General features: G+C 38.4%; 1 protein-coding gene across 18 annotated transcripts in view; it reads right to left on the bottom strand.

Annotated features, from left to right (window-relative positions):
• CASK (calcium/calmodulin dependent serine protein kinase) overlaps window positions 1-16,378 on the bottom strand; it is a 465,908-nt gene that overhangs the window by 43,098 nt on the left and 406,432 nt on the right. For all 18 annotated transcript variants that reach the window (XM_007493327.3, XM_056826146.1, XM_056826147.1 and 15 more), the window contains 4 exons: window positions 13,521-13,709; window positions 8,296-8,374; window positions 3,272-3,357; window positions 1,593-1,661 (listed from right to left, as the gene is read on the bottom strand). In XM_007493327.3, coding sequence (XP_007493389.2) covers window positions 1,593-1,661; window positions 3,272-3,357; window positions 8,296-8,374; window positions 13,521-13,709 — 423 coding nt within the window. The remainder of the gene's footprint in view (window positions 1-1,592; window positions 1,662-3,271; window positions 3,358-8,295; window positions 8,375-13,520; window positions 13,710-16,378) is intronic.

Here is a 16,378-nt window from a genome sequence, read left to right as displayed (position 1 = left end):
ATATTACAAAATTACTCTGTGTGTATGTGTGTGTGTGTGAATAGAGAATGGGGAGAGACTGTATATCAAAAGGAATGAGTCTCTAAGTAGAAAGTCTTTAATTCTTGGAGGTCTGGATTTTAAACTTTTGACATTTACTATAGCATCCTAAATGGCAATGACATAAAGCCCATAAACTTTGATCAAATTATGGTATCAATTAAAAGTATTTCTCACGAACATTTATGATTATAAACCAAACTTCTCTAGAATATTTAAAATTAATCACTTTTTTACCTTTTTCTACCTACCCATATTGTTTTATTCTGAACATCAGATCTTACATAGAATCCTGAATTTGTTTTTAAACTTTGGGTTTATACCTTTAACTGAAGTTCCAAAAGCAGCCACCATGAGGAGCTCAAGATCAAATATGGCAGAACCTATACTAGGTCTGCTATCAATAAATGTGTTTATAGCTCATTTAAATTCACAGGAAAAAGAATACATTCTATATACAATTCCTCCTAGATACTTTGGAGTATAATATTGAGTCCTTTGACTCTCCCCTCCCTCTCCAGTAATTTATAGGTTTTAATAGAGAGGAGCAGAAATAATGTATTATTACCTCAGATCCTCATATACAAATTCAATTTTCCAAATAACTTCTAATCAGGTGACCACTTAAAAATTAACTTAATGGATGTACTCTTTATAACAATGTACATACACATAGTTACAAATAAAAAAATCCCAGTATGGAGGAGTATTAGTCAAAGTAAATGAATGCACAATATGGAAAGATTGGTATCATTTACGTAATTTATTTCAGTTTGCATTCCTAAGTATTAAAAACATCCTGTCTAAAACCCACACTTTTAAATTTTCTTCAATAACTAGAATAAAACTAGATTCACATCATACATGGGGAAACTAACTCAAGAAATTGTAATATGTATGCACATCTCTCCTCAGGGAGTAACATGGGGGATTGAACTATTTTAGGATACTATTTTTTTTGGTAAGCATTATAAAATGAACTTTTATCAAATCCACAAACTATCTAGATAGTTCTATTTTCTTTAAGTACATCGAAGTCATCAATTCAGGAATATGTGTGAACTATTCCATCAGAATTGGCTATCAGAATTATTTGAGTGAAGCTCCCTAAACTGAAACAAGATCTCAAATCAGCTCTTTACACACTAAAAAATTATGAGATCACTTCCCCTGTTCTTGGAAAGAAGAACTACTTATGAGATAACAAGGAAGTAAAAAGTTCTTCCCAGAAATATTACTGACATTGTGATCTCTATTTCTTTATCTGAGAACCTGTTTTCTTTCATAAGCACCAGATGATGGCACGAGGACCCTCTCGTTAGATTGTTGGGGTGTAACGTGTCCTTTAAGGTGCTGATGAGATCCCTAGGGCGCCTGCACTGAGTAGTGGGGTGGGACACTCCTCTGTTCCGTTATCTTTGTTGTGAAATTGGTGTGCGTGATCTAACAGCACAGGCAGAAACAATCTTCCAGAAAGCAATAACATTCAGCCATCAGCAGGCAGTTAGTTACAGGACTGAGAGGAGATGGGAACGGTTCGTTAGGTTCATTACCTCACAGGATGAAGATTGAGTGCGGTAGCTCGGCACAATCTTGAAGGTGATGCTCCCCCGCATTTCCCTCTGGAAAAGAAAAGGTTTTTTACTTCTTTACAAACAAAGGCTGCAGGAAGGCAGTCATCTCAGGAAACAACTGACCATTTGCCAGACAGTCGATGGAGGCCTCCGCAAAGACACGCAGTTACTCTACTGCTTGTTAAAAAAGGGAGGCGTGAATCCTAGGAACACAACACGGAGGCTTCCAGAGAGCGAGAGCGGCCACGAGAGAGTTCGTATGTGGGTAGTCCGTTATTTTCTGGAAAAGGCCCTAAGATGATTTAAGTAAAACTTGATTTCTTCAGAGGAACAGTGATGTGTGTGGTGGGAGGAGACGCTCTTCACCAAGGCCTGCACCTTGAACCTTTTCGATGAGGTCTACTAGGCTAGACACGTGTTAATAGCATCACTTTAAAAAAGCATCGTTAAAATGGTTATCAATGACATAAAATTACATTTGATGTGTTACCGCATTCATGGACTGTCTAATACTGTATCTCCCTTTTTGATTATTCCTGACATTCCTACAGTAATGCCATCATGAAGGGGACTGGGGGGGGGTTTAAGTAGAGTTAGAGATAAGGCTACTCAATAGTTACTTTTATTTATTGAACACTTTTATCTATCTTAGAATTGATACTAAGGAAGGAGTTCCAAAGCAGAAGACGGGTAAGGGCTAAGCAACTGAGGTGAAGTGACTTGTCCAGGGTCACACAGTGAGAAGTATCTGTGACCACATTTGAACCCTGGTCCTCCTGATTCCAGGCCGGGTGATCGATCCACTGTGCTACCTGGTTGCCCCACACTGGATAGCTTTTAAAGAAATTGCTCTGGGAACGAATTTCTCTCTCATAAACTTTGCGTCTGCATGACTAAAAACTGAAGTCCCTGCGGCAGAGTAATACCCATTCAGTTAGGCATTCCTATGTGCCAGACACACAGAAACAAGGTAGAAGCCGCTTCCCTGCCCCCGAGGGTCCCCCGAAGGAGGCAGCACATTAGACTGCAGACAGGCCAGAGGCAGCAGGGCCCGGCAAGGCCTCCGCAGAGGGAGTCTCGTAGAGCGAGGAGGGGTGGGAGACGGCCGGGCCTGAGCGCCCCGGGAGCAGGCGGCACTGACCAGGCCAGGAGACGGGGGTTCATTTTTGGTCCAGGCTGGAGCAGGGGCCCTTGGACTTCACCGGGAAGGGGATGAAGGGTCAGGCTTTTTGCGTCAGGAAGGCCACTCGCTGGGGAGAGACTGGAGGCAGGGAGACCCAGCATTCTAGTCCAGGTGTGAGGAGATGAGCTCTTCCCCTGGACTGGCCTCTCCGAGGAAGCCAGATAATTATAAAGGGGATTTTCTACAACATTCATGGCAGGAAATTGGAGAACAGAAAAGAATTAATTGACAAGCACGTATACAGGCAAAGTGGTCCTTATATAACTGGTGAGAAACAGGGACGTGGAGGGAATACTGAAAATGAAAATGTCCGGCAAAGAAGGTTTCTCTATTTAGACAGCCATTTGTCAAATATCTATGGATAGGTCAGAGATACGTGGTATATAAAAAGGAAATTTGTGATTTTTGTGCATTTGAAAATAATATGCCCAGCCCCGCCTGCAATCTCCTACATACAGATAAGTGATTGACTTACAAGCATTTTTTGCAGCTGCTCCACGGTTTGGTTTGCTACACTGATACCGTTTATTTCTCGGATTTCATCACCTACGTGAAGTGTACCTAAAGAGTTTAAAAACGAGCACTTCATTACTTACGACAAAATGGCATGTTTTTACAATAACATTTAACGTAAAGTGTTAGAAAGAGCCTCAAATTGATCTCTAGAAAAACAAGAGGCAGTGTGGCAATAGTTGGCCAGCTTTCAAATCAGGGACACATAGGCTTGAATGGGCTCTGATATATACTGGCTTGTGTGGCTTTGGGCAAATCCAAAGCAAATCTATCACCCCATGCAACTAAGTTGAAAAAAAAAAACACCCCATAGGTTGCCGAGTAGTAGTGACTTGCATTGGTAGAGGGAATTTTCTCAATAAGAGTTACCTATGCTAATGAGATAATAGATTTACTAATAAAATTAGGTGCAAAAAAAATTTTAACGCAGGCAAAACAATCTGTCTCTAGGTTTTTGAAAGTCTAGTCAACTCTGCCATTTAGTATTAAGCATTCTGCTTAATCAAATAATCTGGTAGCATGAGATAATTTCATCAGTGGCAATGGCATTAGAGAAGAGGCATTACCATCTGCTTTGCCTCTACCCTAAGAACCACTGGATCTTTCCATCGATTTGCAGATAGAACCTTCCAGCTATGTGTTGGCTCCACTGTTAGAAAGCGAGTTCCTGGAGGGCTGGGGCTACTTGTATCCCTATCACTTAGGACAATACCTTTTGTACACATAGTATTGTTTAGTTGTTTCAGTTGTGCTGGCTCTTCTTTGGCTTGCCATTTCTTTCTCTGGTTTATTTTACAAACAAGGAAACTGGGACACACAGTTAAGTGACTTGCCCAGGGTCACACAGCTAGTAAGTGTCTGACTTCTGGCCTATCACTGTATCCACTGATCTACCTAGCTACTCAGTTAGCACATAGTAAATACTTTAGTAATTAAGGCACTTAAAACATACGTTCCATGCTACCTTTTCCCTTACACTTTCATCTCTATTCAGCAATACCCTAGCCCTCCCCAGTACCTATCTTCCTATTTTACTGAAACTTCTGATTCTATCATTAATAAATTCCTCTTCATTCTAGAACTCAAATTTATTATGTTTTTTTTTTTTATCAAACTTTCTTATTTCCTGGTGCTTGTGGAAAATCAGAGCTGGCTACTTCTCACCTGTTAAAACTCCTCCTTCTCACTATCTCACTTCGACATGACTTCTCAGTCAGACAAATCCTTGCTCCCAATTGCTGTCAAAACCTTCATTCTGTCACCACCAACATACTTATCTTCATTGGTCTTTATCATACTGTTCATATGCTTGTTGCTATCCTAATGGTTTCCATGTCACTATTCTCACCTTTCCCAAGGAATTTATGTGGGATTTAAAGCACATGCTTGCCCCCCCCCATTCTCTGCCCTTATATTTTCAATTTTAAATGAAATTCAACAGACTTTTATTAAGCACCAGTCAGTCAATAAACATTTATTAAGCATCTGTTGTGTGTCAGGCACTACATGAAGCACTGAGGATACAAAGAAAGACAGAAGAAAGACCCTGCTCTCAAGATGCTCAGTTTACCCTTGGCACCCCAGAAAAAAACAAGGCCCTTCTCCTCCACTTCAGAAAGCAAAACTTGTACCAATTTACTGATTATGGTCATTTTTAAAGCTCTCTTGGAAAACGTGTGTCCTACTCAGAATCTCATTTTGTTGTGATCTGGTTGTTCCTCGGGAGGCCTTCCTGTCCCTCCTGGTAGCTATTTCATCAAAATGTAGGTACCCTCTCCGGCCTCCTACGTGACTCAAAAACTCACACACTCGCCATCCGATCATTGGCAGTGATTCTTGTCAGACTCCATTTTCTATCCCTTACTGCTGCCTTTCTAACTTCTCCTCCTCAGCCCACACCACCTATCCTTGCTCTAAGCTAAAACCTCTTCCAATGTCTGTTCCGTAGCTAATAAACTGGCTTTCACCTTAAACCTTTCTCTTTCTCTCGCCATCTTCTTGCCTGCACTGAAGCCTGGCTCCCTCCACGGCCACTCTTTCTATGGCTGCTCACCCTGACTCACTTGCTGTGGTGGGCTCCCCTCTTCTACCCCCAATGTTCAATACACTTTGCTGCTTTGAGAGTACCCAATCCATCTACCATCCAATCAGAATTCTGGCAATTGTTGTCCCTTCTTCAGTATATTCTCCTTCCTTCATCAAAGAGTTCAGGGCCTGGCCTAGGGGAATTCTCTCCTCTCCAGGGCCTACCCTCCTACCAGGGGACTTTCCACACACATACTGACCCTCTCTCACGTGCCCCGACTCCCAATTCCCCACTCCTCCTCCTCCTCCACCGCACCTCAGCCGCGCACGGATATAACCCCACCGGAGACCCTGCCTTCATTTATACGTGCTCTGCTGGCACGTGCATGTAGGCTGACATTCCCTTACCAGACCATGCTCTATTCCACCTTTCCTCTGCCTTCTAGCCTCAAACCTAATGCTTCATCTTCACTGCGATCTTCAATCCCTCATGCTCAGTTTTCCCCAAGCCATTACCACGGGAGAGCACAGCCTACCCTCTTCTCCTTTCCTGATCTGGATCCCTTACTTCCCTTTCTCCTAGCGTTTCTTGCCCCCTTATCCCCTTACTCTTACCATCTGTTGACTTAGCCATTATTCACGTACTGCTGAACAATGTTAGAGAAAAATCATGAAACTGGGTCAACTGGGTTTACCATAAACTCATGTTACACAATCTTATCTTTACACTTTCCTAATCAACATTATCCTTATGACTAACCCACCTTATCTGAACCGACATTATCCCATTCATCACAGCCTCTTTTCCAAACATTTTTATTTCTCTAAATTTCCCAGAACTACCCCATATCCACTCTGAGCTGAGAACCTGCCCACTCATATTGAGGCCATTCACCAAGAGCTTCCTTTCTTCCTTCATCATCTCCCATCACCAAATGCCTTCTGATTCTCTCTCTTCCTTTACTCCACCGTCTCACAAAAAGAGATAGGCCAATGCAAAGCCCTCTACATGAAGAAGTGGTGTTACCCTGATAGAATGTAAGTTTTTTGAGAGCAGGGATCGATCATTTTACTTCTGTCTTTGTATCCCCAGTGCCTAATAAAGTGCTGGGACTTTTGGAGAGGTTTAATGCATGCTTGTTTATGGAATGTTAACCAAAATTCTGATCTAAAAAGGTATTAGCTGAGTGTAGTACTGACTGACCTATTGAATCCTCTACAACCTGATGCTATTAAAATTAAGCAAGTTTCCCACTTTCTTTCTGGAGCCTCTTTAGGAAAAAAACTATTAAACAGCAATGAATGTTATTGTAAAGAAACATACTATGAAAAACATCTATTTTTCACCTTTTACATAGTTTCCCTTCAGGGAATATAGGGTGGAGATACTAGTGTCAAATCCTCTTTTTCTTAACACACTCTCTCTCTCTCTGAGCCAATTAGGCCATGCAGTTTCTTAGATAGTATAAAAATGAGTTTAGAGGCCAAAATGAATTTAGGGAGCAACATAAGGAAGTACACTGGAAAGAATGACCTGAATTAAAATTTTAAAGGTGATAACAGCTTCCTTAAAAGTGTTTTCACTGGATACTAACAGTTTAAAATTTCATCTTAACTTATCCACCTCCCAATTTAAAAAAATGAATCTTTATACTAACAAGAATTGAAGCCCCCTAAGCATTTCATTGAATTTTTTCATTGAAAATGACCAGCACATACTGTATCACATGTCAAGAAGAGTACTCTTAGAGATGTATCTCAGAAAAAAAAGGGACACAACTGGCCTCTTATTTTTGTTAGAATTAATTCAGCATATTCAGAAGCTCTTACTTTATAACTTAAGTTAAAAAGGACATGCTTTCTCTCCTCCAAAAACCTTTCAGGAGAATTATATTGTTCCATATATACATATGTTTTTCTCCATCAATCTGGGTTCTTTTTTGGGAGGTTTACTATATTGCAAAGGTCAAGAAGAAACTCTTTTTTTGCATAATTGTGTCTTGACTTGTAGTCTTTGTAGTTTTCTATAAAGTATAATATTGCCCCTATATTAACAATGGCTTAGAACTGTGAGGAGATAAAAGCCAAAGTAAGGCCTAAACTAAAGGAAACCATTTAATAATAGAGCGAATATCTAATTGCTTTTGTCAATTTCCATTTTGCTCACTTATTCTACTTAACAAAGGTTTCTTAACTAAAGCCTGTAGTTCTCTTCTTATTTCCTTTACTGCTTCATCATGAATCACTCTGGATTATTACTTCTGGATATGCCTGTTCTCTCCTATTATATTGCAAGATAGGATCTCGTAGGATCGTAGGCTTAGAGCTGGAAGAGATTTTGGGGGTGATCTACTATGATCCACCAAGGCAGATGCTGTGTTTTATTAATCGCTGTAAGTCTCACAGAGTCTAGAGCAATGGTCTGTATGTAGCAGGTGCTCGAAATGGAAATGATCCTTACCACTCTTTAAGCACTTCATAAATGTCTGGTGAGTACTGTATAAGCATATATAATAATGTGCCTTGAAGACTATCTCTTAAGTTGTTGCCACCTTCTAATTCTTACATTGCTACTTACAGGTTGGTGAACTTCCATTCAAGTCTAGCTCTAGCCTATCTCCGTGGCATGGAGGGGACAATGAATTATGGAAGACTTATTAGGACTCAGAGCATAGAACTGGCAGAGAGTAAGATCTGCTGCAATAAGGTTGACAAATAGGATCTTTCACTGACTATGGCATAAGCTGAATACTGAAATAAAAACTGAGGCAGACAACTATTAGAACAAAAATTATTATGATGCTAATTAAAATTATCAGGACAAAAACTACTAACAGACACAAAACTAATAGCCTCCTAGAAGCAGATAATTTGATTCAGTCTTTAAAAATCACTTATTTCACATAGTATATATAGTTATAAATGGAGTCAAGACAAGGAGCACTTATGTGTCAAGATTACCTTGTCTGTGAATCATTCCCCCATGCATAATTCTTGCTACAATGCAATGGTTTAGCTCATTCATTTTCAAAGTGATACCCTGTTGAAAAATAAAATATGAATGGTATAATTATTTGAATAAAAGCCTTCCCTTCCCAAGATGAATTATTCCTTACAGAAAAGACATATTTAAGCCAATAATAGGTTATAATTAAAAAACTGTTATTAGAAAATTCACATCATTATTATATCGTATGTTAAATATCAAGTGCTAGTAAGACAATGTAAGTAGAAAAATTAGATCTCTAATCTAAATATTTAAAAACCCGAAAGGTCTTAAAATATCAACACATAAAAAATAGCCCTAAAAATTATCCCTGCCAGAAGAGGCTATTTAACAATGATAATAATAGCTCACTTTCATAGGATACTTTAAGGTCTATAAAGTGCTTCTTTCCCAAAACCCTTGAGATAGATAGTTCCATTATTATTACACCTTAGTTTCCTTTTCAGCAAACTAGGAGACTTGTACAGATGACCTCTGAGATTCCTTTCAGTAATAAATCTACAATTCTATAATTTAATTCTAGTCAACATGTATTTATTGAACTATGTGCAAGGAGCGCTCTGATTCAAGAGGCTGAAGTTAGAGAAATTAAATGACTTGATTAATATCACAAAGCTGATAAGTGATAGACCAGGGATTCAAAACAGCTTTCTTAACCTCAAATCCTATTTTTTTCAGGACACAAGAAAAAAAAAAGGTTTTGTGAAAGTCAATGAAGTAGTGTCAGATTGGGGGAAGAGATATAATCCCACAGACAAAGGCTTTTTGGGGAAAGTGCCATCCTTTCTGTGTTTTTTTTTTTTGGTATCTGTGGATCATATGATCAGAAGACCACACATTTCAAGCTAAGACGAAGCCTTAGTATTTTTTGGGTCTAACACCTTTGTGTTCCAGATGAGGAAACTTAAGCCCAAAGAGGTTGACTTTCCACAAATCACATAGTAAAATGGCAGGGTCAGGGCTCTAACCCAGGTTTTCTGATTCCAAAAGCCACAGTGCTCTGTTGAGAACTATTAAGATGTGCTTGATTTTTTCTCCCAACCTTTCTTTTCTGTCATAGTAACAACTCAAGGACAAGGACTAGGCAAACAGGGTTAAGTGACTTGCTCAGGGTCACAAAACTAGAAAGTTTCCAGATTTGAACCCAGGACCTCCTGACTCAAGGCCTAGAACTCTAGCCTCTGTGCCACCTAGCTGCTTCTATTCACTTGATCTTATTTGTGATAATCCGTAAAGAGAAGAACATTCTTGAAGGCCAGTGGGATTAAAATTTTACATGTTATCAAAAATTTGAATTATATTTTAAAAGAAATTTCCAAATCTCAAGCCTAAAGAATCCATCTGCTTGAAGAGAACTAATTTTTCTCTTACCACATGGTTTAGCCAGTTTCTCTGGTTTTTCAGCAGTTTATATCTCTGTTGAAAATACTGCCAAATTGCCTGCTCAGGGGGAGAGAGAAAAAGGGAGGAGATGGAGTGTACGCTTTAATTTCATATCAGGCTTTGAAACCAGACCTGGAGATCAAGTAAAAAATCCCTAAATTGATTCTGAAAAGCTTGTCTGGAATTGCTAAAAAAGGAAAGGTCAGTGATATTCCTACTACTAGTAGGAAATAGTAGCATTAAGATAAGATTTCTGATAATTAGATGTAAGTGGCATCTAAAACTTCCATGATGAAGCATTAGCTATTACTGCCAATAACGTCTTGAACATGTTGTGTTTCCCATTCTGGCCAAAAAGAACATGAGGCCATCTCATAAATTTGGCTTGTCTCAGAGGTTGATAATCTCACTATTCCCATATTTAGAATTTTCTGCAGAGCACTGAGTTTAAGAACCTAATGGGCAAACTGATAAAGCATGTGGTTTAGGTTGGGTATGAAAGATGTAGAAAATCAATTTAGAACCTGATATTTTTATACAAGATGGAAAAATTCAGTGGGGAAATGTCATCTCTAAGAGGAATTGTAAATAGGTTGGTATAATATTGAAATAACTTGGAAGAGTTCTACAGGCTTTGGTTGAAAGGAAATTCTTAAGAATTTTAAAGGATTTTTTTCCTTGATTTCCCTCCTCTTATTAAAATTGAATTTCTATTAAGAACATTAAAAGAGTTAAGAATGATTAATGGTTAATTAAGGTTAAAAAAGGAATAAGAATGTTACCATATTAACACAGAGAATTCTAAAACTTTCTATGCAATATTTTAACATTTATAAGTTTAAAAACTCATGGGAAAGTTATATTTAGATCAGATAACTAAGAGTGTTTTCAGACTTGTGACTCAGACATATTTCTAATTTCTATAACTCTATAGCTATGATTTCATCAGCTGTTATATTTTTTTTCTTTAGAGCATACATAGTTGGCAACCCATGAGAAGAACTAGTTCATAAAAATACTGCGATTTAAGCCACATTTCCCATTTAAAATGTCACTTTAGTTTTCAAATACAAGTGGTCCTCACACTTCATGAAAAAGATTCTATGGTATTCCCATAGGAAGTAGTAAAGGGAAAGTTGACTGAGGGCCTGAAGGTGAATTTCCAAAGAAATAATAACAAAGCAATACTGAGTCAGCTATAAGTCTCATATCTGAATAGTTTAAAGCTTTCTAAATTAAATTAAACAACTGTTAAGTACCTATTATGTACAAAGCACTGTGCTAGGAGCTAGGATTAAAAAGAAAACTAAATCTTCTTTGCCTTCAGAATGCTTATATACTTACTATTAAGGAGGTCCAAGACAAACAATCATATAAAGTAGGACTAACACCCAAGTGGTTCAGGGAAGAGTTTCTGAAGGATGTGGCACCTAAGCTGTGCCCTGGAGGAATTGAAGCAGTGAAGGAAAGAAGGTATATTCCAGGGGTGGGGAATCCCTTACTCAAAGGCATAAAGAAAAGAGGTAGAAAGTCCTGTATGGAAATGGCTAGCAAGCCAATTTGACTGGAATGGAGAGTGTAAAGGGAAAAATGAATAAGATCATAAAGGTAGAGAGGACTCATAAAGGACTTCAAGTATTAGGCTGAGGATTTCATAGGGTAACCTAGAGGCAACAGGGATTCACTGACGAGATAGATCTGAAGACAGAAAACTTGTGTTTGCAACCAGGCTCTGACCTTGCTGGCCTGGGAGACCTGGTCAAATCACCTATCTTGGCTTCATTTTCTTCAACTATAAAGTGAGAAGGTTGGATTAGATTAACATAAGGTCCCTTCCAGATCTAAATCTACAAATCTGGAAACTTTTTTAGTCACGTCTGTCCAAATCTTCAGGACCCCATTTGGGATTTTCCTGGCAAAGATACTGGAGCATCCTTGCCATTTCCTTCTCTAGCTTCATTTTAAAGATGAGGAAATTGAGGCAGAGTTGTGACTTGTACAGGGTCACTACTAAATGAGGTCACATTTGAACTCAGGAAGATGAGCCTTCCTGAATCCAGGCCAAGTACTCTGCACAGTGTGCCACTTAAGTTGCCCAACTAGAAGTAGTGAAGTGATATAGTTAGATCTGTGTTTTGGGAATACCTGTTTAGTATCTTCGTGGAGAGGAAAGCAGACCAATTGGAAGGTTATTGGATCTTGATGAAGGAGCTGGAACTAGAATGGTGAGTGTGTAAATAGAGAAGAGATGGATTTAAGAGATGCTGTGTAGTTAGGAATGACAAGGTTTGTCAGTGACTTAGATATGTGGGGTGAGTAAAAGTAGGTCAAGGATGACACTGTGGTTGTGACCCTCATTCACTAGAAGGATGATGGTGCCCTTGACAGAAATAGGTACATTTCAGGGGGCAGCTGAGTGACTCAGTGGTAGAAAGCCAGGCCTAGAGATGGGAGGTCTTAGGTTCGAATCTGGCTTGAGGTATGACCTAGCATATGACCCTGGGCAAATCACTTAACTTCCACTGCCTCGCTTACTGCTCTTCTGCCTTGGAACCAAGGCACAGTATTGATTCCAAGACAGAAGACAAGGGTTTAAAAAAAAAGAAATAAGTAATTTTTGAAGAGAGGTACATTTAGGAGGAAAGATAATGAGTACAGTACTGTTTTGGACATGTTGAATTTAGGACTCCTGTGGGCCATGTAGTTTAACATTAACAGCACATTCAAGTAAAGATGTAGGCAATCAGTAATATGGGATAAGGCTTTTGGGGAGAGGTAATAAGGCTAGTGATATAGTTCTAAGAAACATCTGAAGAGAGATAATTGACCCTACAGGAGCTAATGAGATCACTGAGAGAGTACAAAGAAAAAAAGAAGACCGAGGACATATCACACTTTGTAGAATAATGACCCAGCAAAGGAAGCTGAATAAGGTCAGACAGATAGAAGGAAAACCAAGAGAGCTATATTCAGAAGCAGAATGAAGAATGTGTTAAAATGGGGTAGTCAACAATGTAAAAATATTGCAAAGATAAAAATAGAATGAGACTAGAGAAAGGTTACTGGATGTAGCTATTAAGAGATTACTGATATCTTTGGAGAGAGAAGTTTCACTCAAAGTATTTGGATCAAAAACCAGATTCCAAGGGATTGAAAAATGGGAAATGAGAAGACAGAAATGAGGGAGAAGAGACTTATGATAATAACTTGAGGCAATGACAGACAGGTTCAAATGAGGCATTTTTAAGGATGGGAGAAACTTGAGCATATTTATAGGTTGTTGGGAAGGAGCTGGTAAAGGGAGATGGAAGATAAAGTAAAGAGAGAAAATGATTGAGGGAGCAAGTTCCTAGAAAAGGCAGAAGGATACTGGAATAAGAGCACAATTGAACAAGTTTAGCATTGGCCAGAAGAAGGCCTACCTCTTCATCAGAGACTGAAATGAAGGAGAAAATAATAGGGGATGGTGTGCAGTTCTGTGAATTTTGTAGGTGTGTACAGTAGCACATGCATAATAACAGAGGAGGCAAATGTTGGGGGCAAGGCAAGGCTGGCAATAGGACCAAGGGCAAAAGATTCAAAGGGTGTTGACAAAAGAACAGCTGAACTGGTCTACCAGAGGCTGAAGACTATGAAAGGAGGTCAGAAAGAGCCGTGATGATGGGCTGGGAATAGGGGGTGAGACTAGGTGATGATGAGGATGAAGAATAGGTTTAAGAAGGCTGACAAGTTAGCTATGTCCAGGGAAGCATATCATGTGTTTTTCTGGAGAACATAAGATTTTTTTCCTACATACCATTGGCTCATCTGTGTTCTTCTGGAATTGTACCAGCCGTACTCGAGTAACATTCTCCATATCCATGTCACCATTGGCACTTTCTGGAGAATCTCCGTTTAAATATGGAGAGGTGGGAGGAGGTGTAACCCTTAATGCCTCATCACTGTAAACTTCATGTGCCACTACATCATGAGTTTGAAGTAAGGCCTGTATGAATTTATGAAGAAAATTATAATTATTATCAATTTCAACAAATATTTAAGTGTTTATTATGTGTAGAACACTTTACTAGAAGCTGGAGAAAATGCAGAGATTTTAAGCACAGGATCTGCCCTTAATGAAGGACTATAATACAAGAATACGCGAAATCACTATTCCCATTTTCTGAGGTGTTTCATTCCAAGAGCTTCCATAATAAAAAGTAGGTAGAAATTTCTCTCTCTTTGGCCAAGTTAAAGAAAAATGCACTTCAGGATATTAACACCCCTCCCCCCACAAAAAACCCTCAACAGCACTACACTGTCCCACTTAAAAGATGACTGATCGGAAACTATGACTTTCTTAAAGTTTTCTTCTGGTAAGTCAATTTGAAAACTCAGTCTTTTATAAATGTGATGCCATGTTACTCTGAAGAAAGAATTATCTTGCCTGGATGAGTAGTGAGCTCTATCATTGGAAGTGTTCAGGCCCCAGTCAGGTGATGTAGAAAGGACTCATTCTTTAGGTAAAAAAAGCTGGAACTAGTTGAACTAGACTGACCACTGGCTCTAAGGTCCTTTGTTCTTCGAGATCTTTCTTGTCTCTCTACTTGTAACAAGTATGTATACTGTTGTCAGTATTGAAAGAGTTTTCTGGAGGAGTGTCCCTAAGATCAGATCATGACCGGGTACCATTCAACACTTTACATTTTTTAGCAAAAAATAAGCCAAGAATTTTGAGGACTTGGAAACTTTTACAGTAATAAAAATATGATATTAAGTACAATTTCGTGTGATAGAAAGTGCCTTCTAGGTGCTAGACATTTTGCTGTCCTTCTAAGTACCAAAACAGAAGCTCTTTACTCCCACTTTTTATATGAATACATATGAATGGCATGTTGATCTAATCTATAAATGGCACAACTCTCAGTGTCCCAGGCAATTATCTAAGCCTCTTAGTGGCAGACCAGGGGCTCGTTTAAATTGGTAGAAGGCCAGTACTCTATCTGCTTTACCAACACTATAACATTTAATAACAACGAATACTTGAATTTCTAGAACTAAATGATTGCATCTAACTCATGATTACTGATGATTTAGCAATGAAAATCCTCAGAAATCCTACCGAATGCCTTATTGCGGTATAGATTTAACTTCAGGTTCCTGAAAGCTACATTCAAAGGGAAGAAGTTCTAGTCAATTTTATGAAATTGGCAAGGCCAAGTACAAGGTCCTGTGACAGAAAATGTTTCATGCCAGAGGAACAGTCTACTGATAAAGGCAGAGAAATTTCTTGGCCAAGAAGTGATGACTTTTTTGGCAATCCCAATTCATACAACAAAGGAGACTACATAAACGATCCTTTATTACCTGTTTCAGCACTTACAGTTACAAAAAGTAACAAAGTAATAATATACAAGCTTTAACTTAGCTATTGGTAATCTTAATGTGAGATTCTTGTCCAATGACCAAGCCATTGAGGGCTCTTAAATAGAAGCTAGATAGAAACAAAGCTCAGCTCACACTTTCTCCTTAGAGAAAGAAATAAAGAAGTGGCAGAGCAGATAGAAGGTGCTAGGCTTGATGAGCCTTGACTGTCAAAACAAAAAGCAAATATGACTATTAGGCACTAACAAATGTCAGTGAGTCATTTTAGAATTGATTTTTAGTATATAGTCAGGCTGGAATTTAGTTAGGAAAACCCCCCATCATAATCAATACCAAATAAGAGGAAAGGCTAAAGATGATAAGAAAACATGACATACAAACAGTTCCAAAATGGCATATTCAAACAAGTTGTTGATGATACAAAATAAGAACTGGATGATGGACAATACTTTGAATCAGAGCCTTAACATGTCATATCAAAGTTCAACTGATATAAAGCATTGCTAGAATGAGGTGGCTAAAAAGAACTTGGGAACTATCTTAGTCAGCAAATGTTTGATCTCTGATTATATCAAGCCTTAAATATAACTGGGATTCCTCGATGAGATCTATGACCACGAGAAATATCAGTTTAACAATCTACATAAGAAAAATGAAGTGTCAAAGTTCACACTATGATATGTAGTTTGGTCTTCCCCACATATTATTTATCCATCCATCCGTCCATCCTCCTCTCTCCTGGCATAGGCACTAAGATGAATTAAAAATTGAATAGGAGGAATAAAATAGGCTGGATTGTATTTGCTAATTTACACAAGGACTTTCAAGAATCTTAAATTGTTCTCCAATACAAAAAAGAAATCCCATTTTGTTTTAAACAATGATATTATTCCACTGATGCTAAAAGAATAAAAATTTGTGAGTGAACCAAAGAGTGACAGAGATATATGGTGAGAAGGCAAACTTTTGAGATGTATTAGCAAGAAGTGGTATAAAAGATTTTGCCTAGGAAATATATCACAGAAAAAGCATATGGATTAGACATGCAGCAAAAGTGACCTACTACAAGGCCTAAATCCCAAAGAAGTTAAAGAAAAAAGAAAAAAAAATCTCTATATATGTTTATGTACATATACATAAAAGCCAAATATTTTTTGGAACTTTTTTTGCAATGGCAAAGAACTGAAAACAAAGGGTGTGCATATCAAGGGGGGAATGGATGAACAAATGTAATAGAAATTACATAAGGGAAACCTGAGACTACTTGACATAATGATGAAAAGAGAAATC

This window comes from Monodelphis domestica, chromosome 4, assembly GCF_027887165.1.
Source record: "Monodelphis domestica isolate mMonDom1 chromosome 4, mMonDom1.pri, whole genome shotgun sequence".
NCBI lineage: Eukaryota > Metazoa > Chordata > Mammalia > Didelphimorphia > Didelphidae > Monodelphis > Monodelphis domestica.
The sequence above is the reverse complement of the archived record's forward strand: the minus strand, read 5'-3'. Positions and strand labels throughout refer to the sequence as shown.